General features: G+C 43.1%; 1 protein-coding gene across 7 annotated transcripts in view; it reads left to right on the forward strand.

Annotated features, from left to right (window-relative positions):
* COL16A1 (collagen type XVI alpha 1 chain) overlaps positions 1-20910 on the forward strand; it is a 249859-nt gene that overhangs the window by 26064 nt on the left and 202885 nt on the right. For all 7 annotated transcript variants that reach the window (XM_040337082.1, XM_040337081.1, XM_040337083.1 and 4 more), the window contains exon 3: positions 16296-16367. In XM_040337082.1, coding sequence (XP_040193016.1) covers positions 16296-16367 — 72 coding nt within the window. The remainder of the gene's footprint in view (positions 1-16295; positions 16368-20910) is intronic.

A 20910-nucleotide genomic window follows, 5' to 3' on the forward strand; every position in this document is an offset into this window, starting at 1 on the left:
CTACTCGCCGATTTGAATTACGCGCCGTTACGCCGCGAGAGATACACTACGCCACCGTAACTTACAGCGCAAATTCTTTCTAGATTCAAAGCTATTAAAAGTAAGTTACAGCGGCGTAGCGTATTTTCCAGTAGTAACACTGTAAATGGTAATCTCAACTCTTAAACAAGGCTTTCATAAACCAGCTGAAATATAAAATAGCTAAATAAATAGGATAAAAACGAGTTTTCTTCTACTTTCTTGAAGTTGTGACCTATTTCTTTTATGTGGTTGAAATTAGACTTTTGTGTATAAGATCCAAAAATACATTTTTCAAATGCAAAACTTTGGATATTTTCCACACACGCATGTCAAATCACCTGAGAATAGCTGCCATCAAGTTGCATTTCTTCAGATGAAGCTATTCACTGCATTAGCCCCAATTTCGTCATTGTTGTGTTTTCATTTTGGGAGCAATAACATTGCTTTCAGCTAAAGGCAAAACTTGTGACAAGTTCTGACACTGTTCTTCTGGGAAATTGTCTCAGGTGTCATCTTGTCCTTCAGGGAATTGCAAATGTCTTTGAGCTTTCCATAGGTCACTCTCTTAGATGATAGCTGTACATAAAGAAGCATAGTTCCAAACAAGAGTGGATAATGTAATCCCACACCACACAGTGTGCAAATATCTTAGTTCCGCAACCCATATTGTATCAAAAGCTGTATTTCTACATCAGAAAATGTAGCTGATGTTAGATTGTCATACTGTCACAGATGCTTTAGTTTTGTACCAGATGCTGTGGAAGATGTTGTGGTTCTGTTGTGTAGCAGGGAACACGCATGACATGGTTTTAGCAGCATACCATGGGCAAGGGTCCCACAGGGGGACTACACTCCACTATCCCCTTACACCAATGGAGCCCACTTTGCCCCTTGGGTACAACTTTTGTTTCTAGGAGATGTCCCCGTATAGAGGTTAGGAGAAGGAGGAGTCCACACCTGACATGTTTTTTAATAGTTTCATTAATCTATAGTAGAGGCCCTCTACTCACAAGAGGGGTGTCCCAGAGCCCAGAATCCCAAAAGAGGGAGATGTGAGTGATCCTATAAATGCATACAGATCTATCACCTCTACAGGCTTTTCCCCTAAGGCAAAGCTAAACAAACAAGTCTAACTGCCTACGTGTTGTCCCAGTCAGGCCCACCGATAGACCCTTAGGGGTTGATTTGCTAAAGGCAAATCGGCTTTGCAGTTTGCAAAGTGCAGTTGCACTCTGCAAGTGCAGCTTCTCCAGAACTTAATAAATTAGATAAAGCTTCACTTTGCAAAGAAAACCCAATCATGTGTGAGGGGAAAAAAAAAAAAAACAGCATTTTTGCTTGCACATGATTTGATGATGGAGGTCAGCAGAGCTTCACCTCATTTACTAAGCTAACTTTACTTTGCAAAGTGTACAGTCTATTTGCTTTTAGTAAATAAACCCCTAAGACTGATCATTCTCATCACAGCAACTTACTCAGGATGCTCTCTGCCTTTTCAATATATCCATACCCAAGGTTTCCTTCTACTAGCAGTAGCAATGCTGGCACTTTACTCTACTTTCTCCTGAGTCTTCCCTGGCTATGGGGACACTTATAGCTAGATTCAGAGAGAGTTAGGCCGGCTTATCAGTAGATACGCCGACCTAACTCAGAATCTGCGCCGACCTATGTTTAAGTGTATTCTCAAACAGAGATACACTTAAACATATCTAAGATACGACGGCTTGCGCCGTCCTATCTTAGGTTGCAATATTTCTGCTGGCCACTAGGTGGCGCTTCCATTGCGGTCGGCGTAGAATATGCAAATCACTATATACGCCTATTCACGAACGTACGCCCGGCCGCCGCAGTACATTTACGCCGATTACGTAAGAGATAGGCCGCCTAAAGTTAAAGCTGGGCCCTAGGTGGCGTAGCCAATTGTAAAAGTATGGCCGCCGTTCCCGAGTCGAAATTCGAAATGTTTACGTCGTTTGCGTAAGTCGTTCGTGAATAGGGATTTACGTAGTTTACGTCCACGTCAAAATCAATAGGCCCGTGCGCCGTACTTAGCCGCAATGCACACTGGGAAATGTAGGCGCCTGGCGCATGCGCAGTTTAAAAAAAAACTTCAAAAACGTCAGGTCAAGCTCCATTAACATAAAACACGCCCCCTTAGACAAATTTGAATTAGGCGCCCTTACGCCCGCCCGCTTTAGGCTATGCCGCCGTAACTTAGCAGGCAAGTACATTGTGAATCATGTACTTGCCTCGCTAACTTACGGCGGTGTAGCTTAAATGCCTTAAGCTACGCCGCCTTAAAGTTGTGGCCAGGTATGTGAATCTACCTATTAGTGGCCTAAAAGAGAATTACTATGGGCAACCTTTGTGCTCTACCGTACAGTTCAACCTCCAATATTGTAGAAGATGCTGTCATTCTGTAGCAGACACTGTAGCAATTGTTGTAGTTCTACCCCCCCCCCCCCCCTATATTGTGGCAGATGCTGTGGGCCTATATCAGATAATGTAACAGATATTATAGTTCTGCACTACATGCTATATCAAACGCTACACTAGACACTGTGGAAAATGCTGTAGTTTTATACCATGCACTATAACAGATGCTGTAGTACTATACCAGATACTGTAGCAAATGCTAAAGTCGTACAGCAGACACTGAAGGAGATGATGTAGCTCTATAAGATTTGCTGTGGTTGATGCTGTAATCATACACCAAATACTATAGCAGATGTTTTTCTATACCACATACCGTGGAAGATTTTGTATTTCTACACCAGATACTTTAGCAGATGTTGTAGTTCTGAAATGACCACTGTCGAAGATTATGTATTCCCCCTGTCCATGCGTCCAGCCCCCTAATCTACATACAGGGTGCCGGATGCATGAATTTCAATGAGTGCTTTTTTTAAAAAAAAGCACGTGATTAGAGCCAGAGGCTCTAATAGGCTTCAAAAAAGGGTGGTCTTGGGGCGCAGAGCCATTTGTGTGACAATAGTGAATTAATATTTGCTATTTTCACACTGAATCGCCTCCACGGCAATCAGGAAACAGGTTATGAGACTTGTTTCCCCGACTGGCCAAAATGCCAGGTGATCCTATTGGATGCCTAGGAGGAGGAGGGAGAAGGGGGAGAGAGGAGAGTATGGCCAGAGGAGAAGGCCGACCGACCCAACAGCCTCTTCGGTGACCATGGACGGCTACCCCGCAGCAGCTCAGCCATCCGGCACTCCCCAGGACAGGGGAGGGAGGGGAGATCGGAGTGTCATCCTGGATAGGTAAGGAGGCCGCCCTCGTCGCATTTCCTGCCCTCCCCCTGAATTATCGAGCACCAGCCACCACAATAGATACTTTAGCACAGGGGTGTCACACTCAATTTTGACCTTGGGTCGCATCAGCTTTATTGTTGCTCTCAAAGGGTGCCGGCTATATCTGTAAGGCCCCATACAGACGACCGAACATGTTCGGTCGTCTGTACAGCCGAGCGGACAGGATTCCAGCGAACATTTGCCCGCCGGGCCTTTTTCGAGCGGGCAAATATTTCTAAACATGTTTAGAAACATGCCCGCTGGAATCCTGTCCGTCGGACATGTTCGGTCGTCTGTACAGACCTACCGTACATGTCCGAGTGGCCGCCATCCCTCGCATGCGTCGAATGACTTTGACGCATGCGTGGAAGCATTGAACTGCCAGGGCTGCGCACGTCGCCGCGTCATCGTCGCGGCGACAGCGCGGCCTCTTTGCCGCGTATCGAGTACGGGCGGATTTCTGTATGATGGTGAGTACAGCCATCATACAGAAATCTCCGGGCAGACATGTACGCTGAAAACGGTCCGGCCGACCGTTTTCATCGTACATGTTTGCTCGTCTGTACGAGGCCTAAGACTATATAAATGTATCTACTCTTTATCATATTAAATTATTGCCCCTGCATTTCGATTTCAGTGGTTTTTAATAATACCTTAAGACTTAAGCTATGGAGGGCAGGTGCAGACCGGCACAGAACCCACTCACGCTCCTGTAGCAGATGATGCAAGTCTGAAAAGGAGGGTCGTACACAACTATCATTCACAAGAAACTTTAATGGAGACTTCTCAGACAGAACAGGTGCTATGGTATTCTGTCTGAGCTGTATTCAATAAAGTTTCTTGTGGATGACACCAGCAGTGTATGACCTTCCTTTTCAACTGGCATAGAATTGTAGTATTTTCATACCAATTATTAGCAGATGTTGTAGCTCTGAACTGGCCACTGTAGTAGATGCTGTATTTCTACACCGGGTATGTTAGCAGATGTTGTAGCTCTGAACTGGCCACTGTAGTAGATGCTGTATTTCTACACCGGGTATGTTAGCAGATGTTGTAGCTCTGAACTGGCCACTGTAGTAGATGCTGTATTTCTACACCAGACAATGAAACGGCTGTTGTTCTTTTTCAGACATTGTAGCAGATGTACTCCTTCATCAAACACTGTGGCAGATGTTGTAGTTGTTCACCAGATACTGTAGCAGATAATGTGGCATAGTTCTGCCCCAGACAGTGTAGCAGATGTGGTATTTCTATGCCAGAAACTGTAATTCCGCGTACACACGACCGTTTTTCATGACGAGAAAACTGCCATTTTTTAGATTGGTTGTGAAAACTGGTCGTGTGTATGCTCCATAGCAGTTTTCTCGACGAGAAAACTGCCCGGCAATCCTCCTTAGGTGAATTATGCCTGGATCTCCTTCTTAATGTCGCCCAGGTACCGACTAACAGGTGATCAATCCTTCAGTGTCTGGCTACCTTGATCCCCGGTGGTTTGTCGAAATCCTTTTGGATCGCCAGCCTCTCATTGGTGCTCCTCAGGCAGACTCCCCACTGAACAGCAATACCGCTTGGGATCTTCAAAGGTGGGAACCCAGTCAATCACTGGGTCCATGTCGCTGCTCAGATGTTCCGGGCCAACATGGCCCCGGAACCAGGAACACCGCGTGGCACGCACGCTCCGGCCAGGTAGGCCATAACGCCGGGGCGCTGTGATGTGGTCACCCTAAAGGTGGGTGCCACACTGGACGAAGAAGACCCAGAACCAATGGCGTCTGCCCCATAAATACCCTCCCCCAGCATGCACAGCGAGTCTACACCCTCCTGATTGGCCGCTGGGGAAGAGCACCCAAACCTCGATTCCAATATCAGCGCTTAGTCATTACCAATAACATAAATTATTACTGTAGAGACAGACACCTCAGCACCACCTGAATTTGAGGTGAGGTCTCTGTCTGAATTCGATTAGATTCGATAACAAAAAAGCGGGTCAGACTGTTGAGAGTTTACTTGGTGATGGACAGAGGAGTTTGTGGCTACAGGTCTCCTTAGAAGGAGACTAAAAAATACATGGAACTGCTAAAACAGACTTTGCTTTCTGCACTGCCGGGACTTGTAGTTCTGTGTGTCTTTATGGTCACTGGGACTTCACTCTATCCTCTGCTCTTCCTTTAACTGCTGCCTGTCTGGCCCTGAAGCAGAAGCCAAGACACACAGCCCTCCAAGGACCCGTGATGGATTTGTGAAGGGTGTCTCCTTTTCCCTTCCGCTCTGCCTGGACTTCCTCCACTGAGGCTACCGTTGACTGGTGAGTCCCTGAATTGCTGCCCTTTGCCCTATACTTAACCTGCTGTACTGGATTGTGGCCTGCTACTCACTGTGCATGGATTGTTGCCCTGTCACTCTGGACTAAGTCCCTGCTGCACTAGATCGCTGCCCTGTGCCCTAGACGTAACCATTGCCATATCAGATTATGGCCTGCTACTCATTGGGCAGGGATTGCTGCCCTGTGCCTCTATACTTATACCTTTATGTGCTCTATTGCCACCCTGTTATAATTCTGCATGTCTCTCATGGTGTTGGAATTATTGCCCTTTGGCCTTCTCCTTATCTGTCTACCTGTTTTTAGCTAGGGGTCCTAAAACTCCTCTTGATCTACACGTGTGTTCTGTTCCACCCACGTCTCCATTATACCTTGTGACAGTATCGTTAGTAGATCCAACACTTGCCGCAGATTCAGATCATTTTTATTTCTGCCCCCTGTGGCTAAGGCTATGACATATTCGATAAGAACAGCCGCCAATTCACAAATAAGCAGAATAGCAGTGATTAAGACCAACTCTGAGCTGGCATACAGAGAGACAACAGTGCTCATAGTGGGCTATGTATATGCTGGGAAGGCGCTGAGTTCTCCTTGGTCACTAAGAAACTGGTAGGTACTCTCCCCAAGTCTCTACTAATATCACTACAAGCCTACAACCCTCCCCTCCAATTTAATGGCTCTTAAAATATTTTCCCATAACGTTCAAGGCTTCAACTCCCCTAATAAACGTAAAAAGGCTTTCAGACACTACAAAAGACTGGGGGCTGATATTATCCTAATGCAAGAAACCCACTTTGCAACGTCTAACCACCCCCAATACTTCGATAAAACTTTCAATCAACTACATTACACCACATTTTCTAATAAATCACGTGGAGTAGCAATTTTTATAAGGAACACTATAATTTTTGAAATACATTCTGTTTTCAAAGATGTAGATAGCAGATTTATTATTCTAAAGGGCAGTATTAACCGCCGTAATGTGACTATTGCATCTATATACGCCCCCAATGAAGCCCAAACTTCTTTCTTCACGAAATTCTTTGACACTCTTGACCTTTACACCTCTCCACACATGATTGTTGGCGGGGACTTCAATCTTGCAGCCCACCCCACTCTTGACAGAAACAGAACGTCCCCTTCCTCGAAAGCCTTTACTAAAACCATAAACCGAACCCTGAATAAATCCCAATTGATTGACACTTGGAGAGCCCACAACATTGGAATCAGAGCTTACACACATTACTCCTTCCCCCACGACTGCTTCGCTAGGCTAGACTACATCTTTTGTACCCCCGTACTTTTGGCCAACTCTTCTAAAGCTACCATTCACCCCTGCCCATGGTCCGACCATAACATTGCGGAATTTGAGACCTCCCACATTGGACTCGCTCCTACCACATTTAAATGGCGCCTCAATGACTCTCTCCTATCTGACCCAACTACTTACCAACAAATTAGATCCCACATCGAAAACTATTTTCAAGAGAATATCCCTGGGGACGCACTTCCATCTTCTACTTGGGCTGCCCACAAAGCGGTCCTAAGAGGTCACATATTCAGTATAGCAGCTGCGAAAAATAGAGCCAAACTTACAGACATAAAGTGCCTCACCAGGGAATTAAACATTCTATATAACAAGATTAACTCATCCACATCCCAATCATTGACTGATCTTATTTATTCAAAGCGCCAAGCCCTTAACACTCTTCTCTCTGAGGACACAGAAAAGTCACTTAGGTTCTCTAAAGCAACATTTTTGCTACATGGTAACTCTGCTTCTGCAATGTTTGCCCGCAAATTAAACCATGACGCCAAACCCCCTCACGTTTATAAGTTAAGAGACCCGAAAGGGAACATGGTCACACACCCCCAAGACGTTCTCCTGGCCTTCACTACCTTTTACAAAAACCTCCTCTCTGGCCCTCAATCTCACCCAAAAGCATCTGCCCTGGACTGGTTGAATTCTTTGCAACTCCCCAAATTAAGTGAGGCACAATCCTCCTCACTTAACGAACCTTGCTCAGAAAATGAGATTGCTGATCTCATAAAATCTATTAAAACTTCAACGGCCCCCGGCCCAGATGGCTTTTCAGCTATCTATTATAAAAAGTATGCTCCCCTACTTGTACCCAGTCTTACTAGACTCTTTAACTATGTCCTCCAGGGAGGGTACTTCCCAGAAGAGATGCTACTAGCGAACTTATCCTTGATTCCCAAACCCCAAAAAGACCATTCCCTTCCCCAAAATTATCGCCCGATCTCTGTTCTTAATAATGACCTTAAACTATTCGGCAGACTACTCGCTAACCGACTATCCTCAGTAATCACTTCTCTCATCCATGTAGATCAGACTGGCTTTATCCCAGGAAGACAAATTGTCGACAACATCAGATTAGTCACTAACGTTATTCAAGATGCTAACCTTCGCTCCCACCCACTATGCTTACTTAGTCTGGATATCCACAAAGCTTTCGACAGTGTCAACTGGTCTTACCTTAACCATCTTCTCCCTAAATTTGGCATATCACCAAAATTCATCCATGGCTTTAACGCCCTTTATCATCTCCCCAAAACCAGAATCAAAATACCTGGCAATAATTCAGACTTCTTCCCCCTTAGCAGAGGCACCAGACAGGGATGCCCCCTTTCTCCCCTCCTCTTTGCCCTAGCCATTGAGCCACTGGCTCATGCTATCAGGTCCAATCCAGATATCCATGGTTACATTAAAAACTCCCACCAATATAAACTAAGCTTATATGCAGATGATGCCCTTGTATTTTTAACAGATCCACACACTTCTATCCCTAACCTCCTCAAAGTTCTACACAAATTTCACGAACTTTCGGGCCTATCAATCAGTACTAACAAATGTTCCATTCTCCCCATCAACTGCCCCCCTGATCTAACCGCCCTAATGAAACAAAACTTCAACTTTATATGGTCCCCCTTATCTTTTAAATACATTGGGGTCAATATCACAGCCACACACAACCAACTCTATAAATCAAACTATCTCCCTTTGTTTTCCCACATTAGCGCTTTGCTCAAAGTCTGGTCCTCTTATCACATTTCCTATTTAGGTAGAATATGTGCTTTTAAGATGACGATTCTCCCTAAGCTTCTTTATTTCTTCAGGGCATTGCCAATTAATATCCCCAAAACGCGCTTAGAAGCGCTTCAAAGAGAAATCAACAAATTTATATGGAATGATAAAAAGCCTAGAAGCAGTTATTCCCTCATGCACAGATCCCAGACTAGAGGTGGCCTTGGCCTTCCAAATTTATGGCACTATTATTTAGCAGCTAGACTGGTACAGCTGGCCCAATGGCTCTCCCCCGTTGTAAATATCCCTTGGCTCCGTTTTGAATCATCCTCTATACAGCCTCTCAACCTAAAAGGGATTCTATGGGCCAATGTGGTACCTTATCATACCCTCTACAGGAAAAACACAATAGTTGCTCAGATGGTGCAGTTCTGGAGAAAGATTAAAGACAAACATCTCCTCTCTTCTCCCACCCCTCCCCTCGCATCATACATAGGCGACCCCAGATTTTCTACTTCCTCCCCAGACTTGTTCCTATTCAATGAGTGGACTACTAGGGGACTCACCACCCTCAAATCACTCACCTCCAACTCATCTTTTCTCCCCTTTTCTACACTGATGGCCAGACACGGTTTTTCTCCCTCCGACCTACCTCAATACACCCAAATCCATGACTTTTTCGCGAAACACTTCTCTACACGCATTTCCCCCCCAGCACCTTATTTGAACATGTCTGCCTATCTAACCCCAGAGACAAAGGCCTAATATCTAGCTTTTACAACTATCTCAATTCCCTACATCAACCAGAAAAATCAGGCCCCATGGAACGTTGGGAATTTGAACTTAACTGCTCCTTCCAGGAGGACCAGTGGTTGGTCATGATTGACAACCTTAGAAAGAGTAACCGTGCTGCCGCCTTCAGGGAAACTCCCTTAAAGATCCTTACCAGGTGGTACATGACCCCGGCTAAACTTCATTCCTTCTACCCCAATGTTTCCCCTAACTGTTTTAGAGGCTGCCAGGAAATTGGCAACTACTCCCACATTTTCTGGGATTGCGGAAAGCTGCAACCCATTTGGCAGGCGGTTATTGATAGACTTGAGATCTCCCTCAAGAAAAAAATCACCCTTACTCCTCATATATGCCTATTATTCGCCACAGTCCCTGATGTCCCACCCCCTTGTAATAGACTGATCCACTCCCTTATCAGTGCCGTACAATGGATGATTGCATGCAACTGGAAATCGCAGACCCTCCCATGGCCCCAGGTTATTTCTAGAATGGAATCCATCAAACTCTCTGAAAGAATCCACCACACTTTATTTGACAGCATGCACATCTTCTCTAATAAGTGGCTCTACTGGTCTACGCCCTCCTTATAATCTTTTGGTATTTCATTCCCACACTTCATGATTAACATGGGTCATTTGGCCCTCTCTCATTGTTTTACTAGTACAGAGCATAATATCTTATTCCACCTTGTAATGTATGTTTACATTTCTATATGCCTATATCTTACTGTGCACAGGTATTTGTCACTCCCCCCCTGTATGATTTTTATACCTTACCCACCCGATCATTGTCTCCCTCTTGGTATTCCCCAAATTTTGCCTCTTTTACACACTGCACTGTATGGTATTGTATTATTACTTGTCTTCCAAATAAAACCTTTTTTGAAAACAAAAAAAAGAAACTGGTAGGTAGGGAATGTGGGAAGAAGCAGAGCCTGCACTGAGGATGGAGTTCCCAGTATGAACACTCTGACCTTGGTGCCATTCCCCAGCATGCCTCTGGGCAACAAATTCATATACCTGTTTCTGACATTCATATGAACTTATCGCAGGCACCAAATTTTGTCATGCTAGATGTACAACAGAAAGTTAGAGTGTCCTCAACACTTTTTATCGATTCCAGAGAATGTGTATTTTTTTACATATTTTCTTCTTACCATATTCTTTTTGTCATAGTCAGGAACAGAAAACAAATTTCATGCCACGTATACACGATCGGACATTCCAACAACAAAACCGTGGATTTTTTTCCGACGGATGTTGGCTCAAACTTGTCTTGCATACACACGGTCACACAAATGTTGTCGGAAATTCCGATCGCCAAGAACGCGGTCACGTACAACACGTACGACGACACTATTAAAGGGAAGTTCAATACCAGTCTTGTTAGTAAAAGTTTGGTGAGAGACGATTCGCGCTTTTCAGCCTTGTGCTTTTCAGTCCATTACAGTGTGACGAATGTGCTATCTCCATAGTTTTACCAGACCGAACACTTCCGTCTCGTACTTGATTCGTTAACAGCAAGCAACTCTTAGTTGAACAGTAAGGATAAGCTCCGGCGTGTTCGCACGTGTTTGCACAGGCCACGTGCAGAGCCCACCAGGAAGTCGGCACTGTGCTGCGCTAATCACAGGCAGGGAGACATTTCCCAATCTCTGCAGATGTGCATCGGGACAATGTCTCACTGCCTGCGATTAGCGCAGCGCAGTGCCGACTTCCTGGCGGGCTCTGCACGTGGGCTGTGCGAACACGCCGCAGCTCATCCTTATTGAACAGTCACATTTAGCAGTGGTAAGAATACCATTGCTAAATGTTACAGTTCCTGCTGCAGCCCATCTATGGTAAAACAAAGTGCAAACTGCAAAAAAAACATTAAAAAATTTTACTTATGCGGTATTTAACATGCATTTTGTTGTGAATTGCACATTCATGAGTTAAATACCACACAAGGTTTTGACCTCATTGTTGTGAATGCTTAAAGTGCAACTGTGTGCAAACTATGGACACTAACTTATTTACATATTCTCTTTACAGTGCCTTGAAAAAGTATTCATACCCCTTGAAATTTTCCACACTTTGTCATGTTACAACCTTAAAAGTAAATGTATTTTATTGAGATTCTATGTGATAGACCAACACAAATTGGCACATACGTGTGAAGTGGAAGGAAAATAATAAATGTTTTTCAATTTTTTTTACAAATATATATGTGAAAAGTGTGGCGTGCATTTGTATTCAGCCCCCTTTACTCTGATACCCCTAACTAATATCTAGTGTAACCAAATGCCTTCAGAAGTCACCTAATTAGTATATAGAGTGTGTAATTTAATCTCCGTATAAATACAGCTGTTCTGTGAAGCCCTCAGAGGTTTGTAAGAGAACATTACTGAACAAACAGCATGATTAAGGCCAAGGAACACACCAGACAGGTCAGGGATAAAGTTGTGGAGAAGTTTAAAGCAGGGTTTGGTTATAAAAAAATATCCCAAGCTTTGAACATCTCACAGAGCACTGTTCAATCGATCATCCAAAAAATGGAAATAGTATGGCACAACTGCAAACCTACCAAGACATGGCCATCCACCTAAACTGACAGGCCAGGCAAGGAGAGCATTAATCAGAGAAGCAGCCAAGAGGCCCACGGTAACTCTGGAGGAGCTGCAGAGATCCACAGCTCAGGTGGGAGAATCTGTCCACAGGACAACTATTAGGCCTCGTACACACGGCCGAGGAACTCGACGTGCCAAACACGTCGAGTTCCTCGGCGAGTTCAGCCCTGAAGCCGCCGAGGAGCTCGGCGGGCCGAGTTCTCCCATAGAACAACGAGAAAATAGAGAACATGTTCTCTATTTTCTCGACGAGTTCCTCGGCGGCTCCATCGGGCCGAAAGTGTACACACGACAGAGTTTCTCGGCAGAATCCGGCTCTGACCGAGTTTCTCGCTGAATTCTGCCGAGAAACTCTGTCGTGTGTACGAGGCCATAGTCGTGCACTCCATAAATCCGGCCTTTATGGAAGAGTGCCAAGAAGAAAGCCATTGTTGAAAGAAAGCCATAAGAAGTCCCGTTTGCAGTTTGCAAGAAGCCATGTGGGGGACACAGCAAACACGTGGGAAGAAGGTGCTCTGGTCAGATGAGACCAAAATTTAACTTTTTGGCCTAAAAGCAAAATGCTATGTGTGGCGGAAAACTAACACTGCACATCATCCTGAACACACCATCCCCACTGTAAAACATGTATCATGTTGTGGGGATGCTTTTCTTCAGCAGGGACAGAGTTGGTGCATAGCTCCTAACTGTCCCTCATTTTGAGGGACTGTCCCTGATTTGGAGCAATGTCCCTCTGTCCCTCATTCTTCCTCATGTGTCCCTCATTTTGGTCTGATCTATATAGATGTATATAAAATGCACTTTTTATCTATCAAAAGGTGTTTTCCAGCACTAAACCTTTCACCTGATTTCTAAATTGCTGCATTTGTAAATTTCAAATCCAATAAAAGGAATAGTAGTGGTAAAAAAAAAGCACTTGTGGGTTTATTGAATCTTTTTTTTGTACAATTCTCCTTTAAGGGGGTGTAGCAAGGGGTTTGTCCTATGCCTGCATACTTTTACTGATAGGTGTCCCTCATTCCCATCTCAAAAAGTTGGGAGGTATGCTGCTGGTCAGAGTTGATGGGAATATGGATGGAGCCAAATACAGGGCAATCTTAGAAGAAAACCTTTTAGGCTGGGTTCACACCTTCGATGGAAGCAGCTCCCAGCAGGGGTCCGGTGCGTCCCTGTTCTCTGTTTTTCGGGACGATTCAGGGCCAAATTTTTGCCTGAATTTGGCCCTGAAACTGAGCCAAAGATGCACAGTCACTCCGCAGCCACATAGGAGATACTGTATGTAAACTGGCTCCATAAAGAGCATGTCACAATCTCCTGTCATGCGAATTGGATGCAGAGAAAACCCACATCCAATTCGCATAGGTGTGAACCCAGCCGTAGAGTCTGCAAAAGACTTGAGACTGGGGCAGATGGTCACCGTCCAGCAGGACAACGACCCTAAACATTCAGCCAAAGCTACAATGGAATGGTTTAGCTCAAAGCATATTCATGTGTTAGATTGGCCCAGTCAAAGTCCAGGCCTAAATCCAATTGAGAATCTGTGGCAAGATTTGAAAATTGCTGTTCGCAGATGCTCTCTATCCAATCTGACAGAACTTGAGCTATTTTGCAAAGAAGAATGGGCAAAAATGTCACTCTAGATGTGCAAAGCTGGTAGTGACATTCCCAAAAATACTTGTAGCAATTACAGCGAGAAGGAGGTTCTACAAAGTATTGCACGCCACACTTTTCACATATTTATTTGTAAAAAAAATTGAAAACCATTTATCATTTTCCTTCCACGTCACAATTATGTGCCACTTTGTATAAGTCTATCACATAAAATCCCAATAAAATACATTTATGTTTTTGGTTGTAACATGACAAAATGTGGAAGATTTCAAGGGCTATGAATACTTTTTCAAGGCATTGTAAGCTGTACAATAGCTTTAAAACAAGCCATCCCTGAGCTCCCTACGTGTGAAGTAATTGAATATTAAATATTCTTAAACAATACAACAAAAACTCAAAATTAACGTGTGAAACGCATCAACCTTTTTTTCCCCTTGCCAACATGCTTATTTTGCTTGTTTTTATTGATGTTTTTTTTCCAATAAATAAGCTTTGATTTGCACGGAGCTCTCCCTGGGGACGCGCTGACACTCCATGGAACCCGATTGGCTATCGCCTGTGTTAAATCACTCTGGCTCTATTGCCATCCTGCCGGTTCCTCTTTTAAAACTTTGTGTCACTCGCCCCAGTATCATTAAATTGATTACTATACCTTGAACGAGCCCGTCTTTATTATCCCCCACGTGCGCCCCAGGGGGTATTGCCCGAGCAAGCACACGATCACTTTGGCAAACCGAGACATTCTCCTGAAGAAGCAGTTTTATACTGCGAAACCGGTCGAGATTACGACTCCACCGATTAGACAATAACGGTCTTGTGATCGATCTGATTTGTGGGGTTTGTCCCAAATGTCTTGTACTTTTTGTATTATTATATTTTGTCAAATAAATATTTATATATATATTTATATATTTTTAATACATTGTCTCATATCAGTGCCTTGAAAATCCCAACCTTTCCCTCTTTTTGATCTATGGTCAATCAACTAGGCCCCAAGCAGCCCTTGTTTGATTTTACCGATTAGGTCCCACCAATTACAAATAATAGGGATGCTGGCACATTTTTTTAGATATTGTTATCAAACTTAATAGAGGCAATACTCGCAACTTTCAATCAAGCTTTGATTTGCATTGCATGGGTGTGCAGCCATCCATATCTTTTTCCTCTACTCAAAATTCAGTGTCTCACAGATTAAAAACACCTCCTGGCAGGCTGGCAAGCTCTGCTCCCATGTGAAAAAAGCTGTCAGTCAGTGCCTGTATTGTGAACTTTAAAAGTTAATTTCTCCATACTACTGGTAGTTACAGTGGTGAAAGAAGGCTTATTTTCTACAGTGTTTTACTATTTGTTCAGAATCTATAAATACTTACAGTATAGTGTGCATGATCTTGGCACAGGTTCATTTCATTTTGCAAACCAAGCAATATAGAAGTGGTAGCTTTAAACAGATATACTTTCTGCAAATTAAAAATACATAACAGCTGTGTGTGCCAGGGAAAATAAAGTATCGTTTCATACTGCTAAGCTTGATATTAAAGATGAGTTGTTTTCTTTCCAATTGAAACCAATATGTCTAAAATACACTAAATTCTGTTTATACATAACAAATGTTCCATCCACATTTTCCCCATTATTAGCATGTTTTTTTGGGTAAGAATCCCAAAGTATACCATACCATTTTCGTTAGCTAAAGATATGTAATTATAATGTTCTTATTCTAGCATAACCAGAGGACATGATGTTTAAAGCAAAAATCAAGGCATAAATAAAAGACACAAATGTAGCTCTGTAATCATAAATGCATTCAACTATCATTACACATGTTTACATTCTTCTCCTCTCATAGGACAAAGTACATTTGATTTAGTAGTCTAGTTATGAAGTCTAATGTGACAACAGCTTGAAAGGAGATGGATCCATTAAAACTGTAGCTTGTCCTGGCTCAGAGCACTTTCCTGAAACAAGAGGAATACATAGGAAAAGGATGGGGGGGGGGGTTGTAATGTCAGCCACTGTCTCTCTGCGTTCCACTTGCCTAGGGAAAGTGTTCTGAGCTGAGACAAGCTGCACTTACAATGGATCCGTCTCCTTCCAAGCTTTTGTTTTTGGATTTGCCGTGCAAGAAGGTGAGAAAGGCAGGTTGGATTTCATAACTAAACTTGAAAGCACCTACTGTAGCTATGTGGGACAACATACTACATGTACTTTGTTCCATCTGGGCAGAGCAATGTTAAAAAACTGCAAAGATAGTTCTTTCAAACAGTGCACTTAAATTTCACTTGGTATCAGGAGCCAATCAAGTGTGTTGCGGTGCAAGGAGTATACTGATAGGTGTAGAAAGCAGAGGGACAGAGAGATGAGCTCATCATCATGCTGTTTCTCGTTTCACTATGAAGTCACAGGTATTGGGAAGAGACCTGTAAGTGAAAAGTGAAACTGCAGCAGAGTCCCATCTACTGCCAGGCAGGACTGTTCTGTTTGGCAGAGCTTTGTAAATCTCTGGACTGCATGGACCGGAATACATATTCTATTGGCAGATAAAACAACTCTCGTATATGTATTTCATCTAATTTAACCCACTTGTTTTTGCAGATGACTTGTGCCCAACATTACAGAGTGAAGGACTGACGACAGCAGGGGAAGCGACCACGAACAATAACACGGGTATGTGCGAAGAGAGAGTGTTACTGACCCAAACTGTATTTACTTGCGAGAAGTGATTTTCAGCTTTTCAAGGCAGTTAATTTTTTGCTGTTATTTTTTGCTAATATTCTGTCTTCCCTTTTACCATATTTCAGAATTATTTGCTCGTTTCTGCAATGTAAACTTGTTATGTCAGAATTCTATTCCCTTCTGTGCCTTATTTCTTCTTTTCAGCCTCTTCTCTTGCAAATGTTCTGTAGGAGACTCAGCAGCTTATTTGTAGGTGTCTGGAAGGTGACACACTGTGATGTATGTATCATTGCAAAGGCAAGTGTTCTCTGCTAACCAACAACATTATTTGCTGCCTGGGGCTGGCTTCCAACTGTATTTTTTAGTCTTGCGCTAGATCATTATCTCTGAAGGTTTATGCCATTCGGCACAAATTTTTGATGCCAAGGAAAAGGTAATAAGATGTCAGACAATAGTACATATTTTTCTTACTGAGAGCAAATGTCTTTCTAACATTTTATTAACTAGGCAATCTAATAAAACTATGCAGTTGTTAAAATACTGCTCCATACATAACTGAAATAAAAAAACACATAGAATTCTCTAAGTATTTTTTGAATGTCACAGGTGACATACGTTTTTAGTAATTCTGAGCCCACTGTTCACTAGTCCAGGTAAAAACGAAATAATGATTTAGAACCATAGTAGTATTAATGTACATTGGTTTCTTTAGATTATTTATATTCTGTAGACAAAATTGAAAAGTATAACTGGAGATTGATACAGGTCTGGAGCATAGTATAATTAATTCATTTTTATACTTAGATACTCCTGAACCACGCCAGTCCACCCCATTTCCCTTATGTAAACTGGTGATCCTGGAGCACAGCTGCTGGTGAAACACACTCCTTGCTCCCCCTCAAGCACAAAAAGACTGATAAAGTTAAAAAAGACATTCAACATTTTCTGTGCTGTCTTAAGCACTGGCCCATTTGTGCCTTATGTATAAATGCAGCCCTGATCACAAGAGCTATCAAATAAACTTGTTGTATATCAGAGCTGGTGAGACAGATTTACTTCCAAGTAACTTGACATTAAAGATGTTGTTGGATCCTGCATCCCTTCCCTTCCTACAGCCTACAGGCCCTATAAATTCATGGACATGTGACATCTTTCAGTTCACATATAACAAGACAGACATGTCGATTTACCAATAGATCAGATGCACATATATTTTACTGCCCTATATTTCAGAAGATAGTTGTGTAACTTATATATTCATACCTAAATAAATCAGATGCTTTGTAGGAAATGGCCAGCTTCTGTCTGACCAGCTTAATGGGCCCATACACATGGGCCAAATGTTAGCCAGTCTCTACTAAACTGGCTGATGCTACCGGACATTTGGCCTCTGTGTACTAGTCTAACAGAACCTATTACTAAACAAAGGGAGTTGTAAATTATCTTCTCAGCAGATTATCAGTTCTGAATTGTCTAGTTCTTGTCCACTGCTGCCTATTGTAGAGAAATTCAAGGCAACACGTTACAGAAATCTATTAGCTACTAATAGTTTCCAGTAAACAAAGAAACTGTGCTAAAAATTCAGAAACTCTGCTTGGTTTGCCTTAATCGGAATTCAAATACACTATCTTTTATGCTGTATTAGTAGAAGGGCATAAGGCAGGGGTCTCCAAACTGCGGCCTGGGGGCCGGATGTGGCCCTTTGCTTGCTTTTATCTGGCCCTTGGGACACCATCCCTTCCACTGATATGAGGCACTATTCCTACCACTGACACCAAAGATGAGGAACTATTCCTCCCACTGACACCAATTTTAGGGCACTATTCCTCCCACTGACATCCTCCCCATGTTGAGGGCATGTTGCCTGGTATGGTTCAGGAGGGGGGGCACTCTCTCGTCCCCCCTCTTTTCCTGCCACCTGCCAAGTTGTGTGCTCGGATAAGGGTCTGGTATGGATTTTGGGGGGACCCCATGCCATTTTTTTAATTTTGGCATGGGGTTCCCCTTAAAATCCATACCAGACCTAAACGGTCTGGTATGGATTTTTGCAGGGACCCCACACCATTTTTTTTAAATGGTGTGGGGTTTCCCTTACTATCCATACCAAACCTGAAGTGCCTGGTATGGAATTTGAGGGGACCCGCAAGCATTTTTTTTAGTTCGGGGTTCCCCTTAATATTCATACCAGACCCAAAGGGCCTGGTAACGGACTGGGGGGAACCCCTGCCATTTTTTTTAATGACTTTGATCTGTATTGCCGGGACCTGACAATTCATTATAGCCGCAAGTAGTTTTAAATTACTTTTTTTTAATTTAGAAATTACATTTTGTGCAGGGACAGTTCTAAACATGGGAAACATGTGCTTCTTTACAGGCATACTATATACACTCCGAGGTATGAAATTTAAAGGAATATTTCACTTTTATTGTTTCCCTTTTAGCATTATTAAAATCACTGCTCCCGAAAAAATGTCAGTTTTTAAAACTTTTTTTTGCATTGATGCATGTCCCCTGGGGCAGGACCCGGGTCCCCAAAACCCTTTTTTGACAATAACTTGCATATTAACCTTTAAAATTAGCACTTTTGATTCCTCCCATAGACTTTTAAAGGGTGTTCCGCGACTTTTCAAATTTGCCAAACGCCCCAAATTGTTCGCTGTTCGCCAAACGGGCGAACAGCCAATGTTCGAGTCGAACTAATGTTCGACTCGAACATAAAGCTCATCCCTACCCACCAGGGATTGCAGCTGGTGGTTCCACCGGCTGATCATAGAGATCACAGAGGACCGGAAAGTCACCTATCATCTCTATGGTCTAAGAAACTGGAAGAGAAAAGTATTTTGTTACTTCTGGTTTTGTGTTTACTGGTTAGGTGCCGAAATGTAAAGCAGCCGATCAGACCCCAGATCTCTCCATAAAGAGTACTTGTCACTGACTATTTTCACAAGGAAGGAATTGACATTTGGGACCAAAGTCTGCAGGGATTTCTAGCCCTGTGGTTTGTAGGCAACTCTGGAGCTCCGAGAATGATGCCACTTCATAGTGGACTTTATGAAAGCCAAACAGCCAAACAAAGCAATTTAAAGGTGGAATCCCCACTGGTATCTGATTTCACTACATTGTAGGATTTGAGAAAGAGGTTTTAATGCCCTGCACTTTAAAATAGTGAATCGTGCTAGATCAGCACAGATTTTGTAGGGATGTCCCTGAAAAGAAAGATTGTGTGTGTCCCTGGCTTCACCAATTCTTTGATGCAGTAGTAATGGAATTTTAGGATTAAATGCCTAGGCAGGCCATCAGATTATCTGTGGATCAATGCATGGTGGACACAGTCTGTCTCCAATCAATCAGTGGGAATATTAGGAACTAACTCTTCCAAAAGAGCCAGAGCAGAGACTTGGAGATCAGTCATTCTTTTTGGAATTTTAATATTACTACGCTAGGTTCTGCTTTCTTCGTCTTCCAGCTGGGAGCAGAGCATATTCTTTCTACTGTCCAGTATTTCTTCTATTACTGCCAGAACACAATCCCTAATGAAGGAGGAGTTATAAGCCCCCAAAACATGTTGACTGTACTTTTGAATTTTTTTATTAAGTATAAAAAGTTATGCTTAACTTGTGGTGCTTTCCTCATTTGCATCTTCTTAAGTCAGCATGATATCTGAATACAGACATCTGATTTATTGATACAAACGAAAAAATGTTCTTGAACTAAAGTAACTGCAGTAAACATATATTTAATGGTCAAACAGAACCCAATAACCAAACAGTAATAATTTATAGCTCTAAAAACAACACACTCCATGGAGTGTTTTGAACAAATTCCCATGTCTTAACTATATATTTGAGCAACGATTGTATGAAAATATTTATAAGAAAGGTTGCTAATGTCATGAATTATTTCTAAGTAAACATAGCTGAGCTTTCCAGGAAAATAACATTTCCTACTCCCTGCTACACAATTTTTCCAGTCTATTAGCTTGCCGGTTCACACAGGGGCGACTCGTCAGGCGACTTAGCCGCCTGACAAGTCGCGCTCCGCTGTGTACTATGGAACTGTTCTAATAGGAGTGACTCAAGTCGCTCCGACTTAGAATAAGGTTCCTGTACTACCGTATTTGCTGGCATATAAGGCGACTGGGCGTACTAGACGGCCCCCTAATTTTCCAGCTAAAATGTTGGTTTTGGGATATACTCGCCGTATAAGATGGCCGCCTTCCCCCCTCACTGTGCCATTGCATACCTCACTGTACCATTGCATACCTCACTGTGCCATTGCATGCCTCACTGTGCCATTGCATGCCTCACTGTGCCATTGCATACCTCACTGTGCAATTGCATGGCTCACTTCGATGATCTCCATACTTTATCCCTGGCAGAGTCAGTCAGACTGCGGGCGTCCATTGTTCAAAACCCGCACCTCCCCCTCGTCCTGTTCTGTGATAGGCGGAACACTCAGTTTCTTAGCAGAGCCTGTGTTCAGTGTTCCGCCTATCACCGACGTTGTCTCAACCTCGGCTTCTGACGAGATGATG

This window comes from Rana temporaria, chromosome 2, assembly GCF_905171775.1.
Source record: "Rana temporaria chromosome 2, aRanTem1.1, whole genome shotgun sequence".
Lineage (NCBI taxonomy): Eukaryota > Metazoa > Chordata > Amphibia > Anura > Ranidae > Rana > Rana temporaria.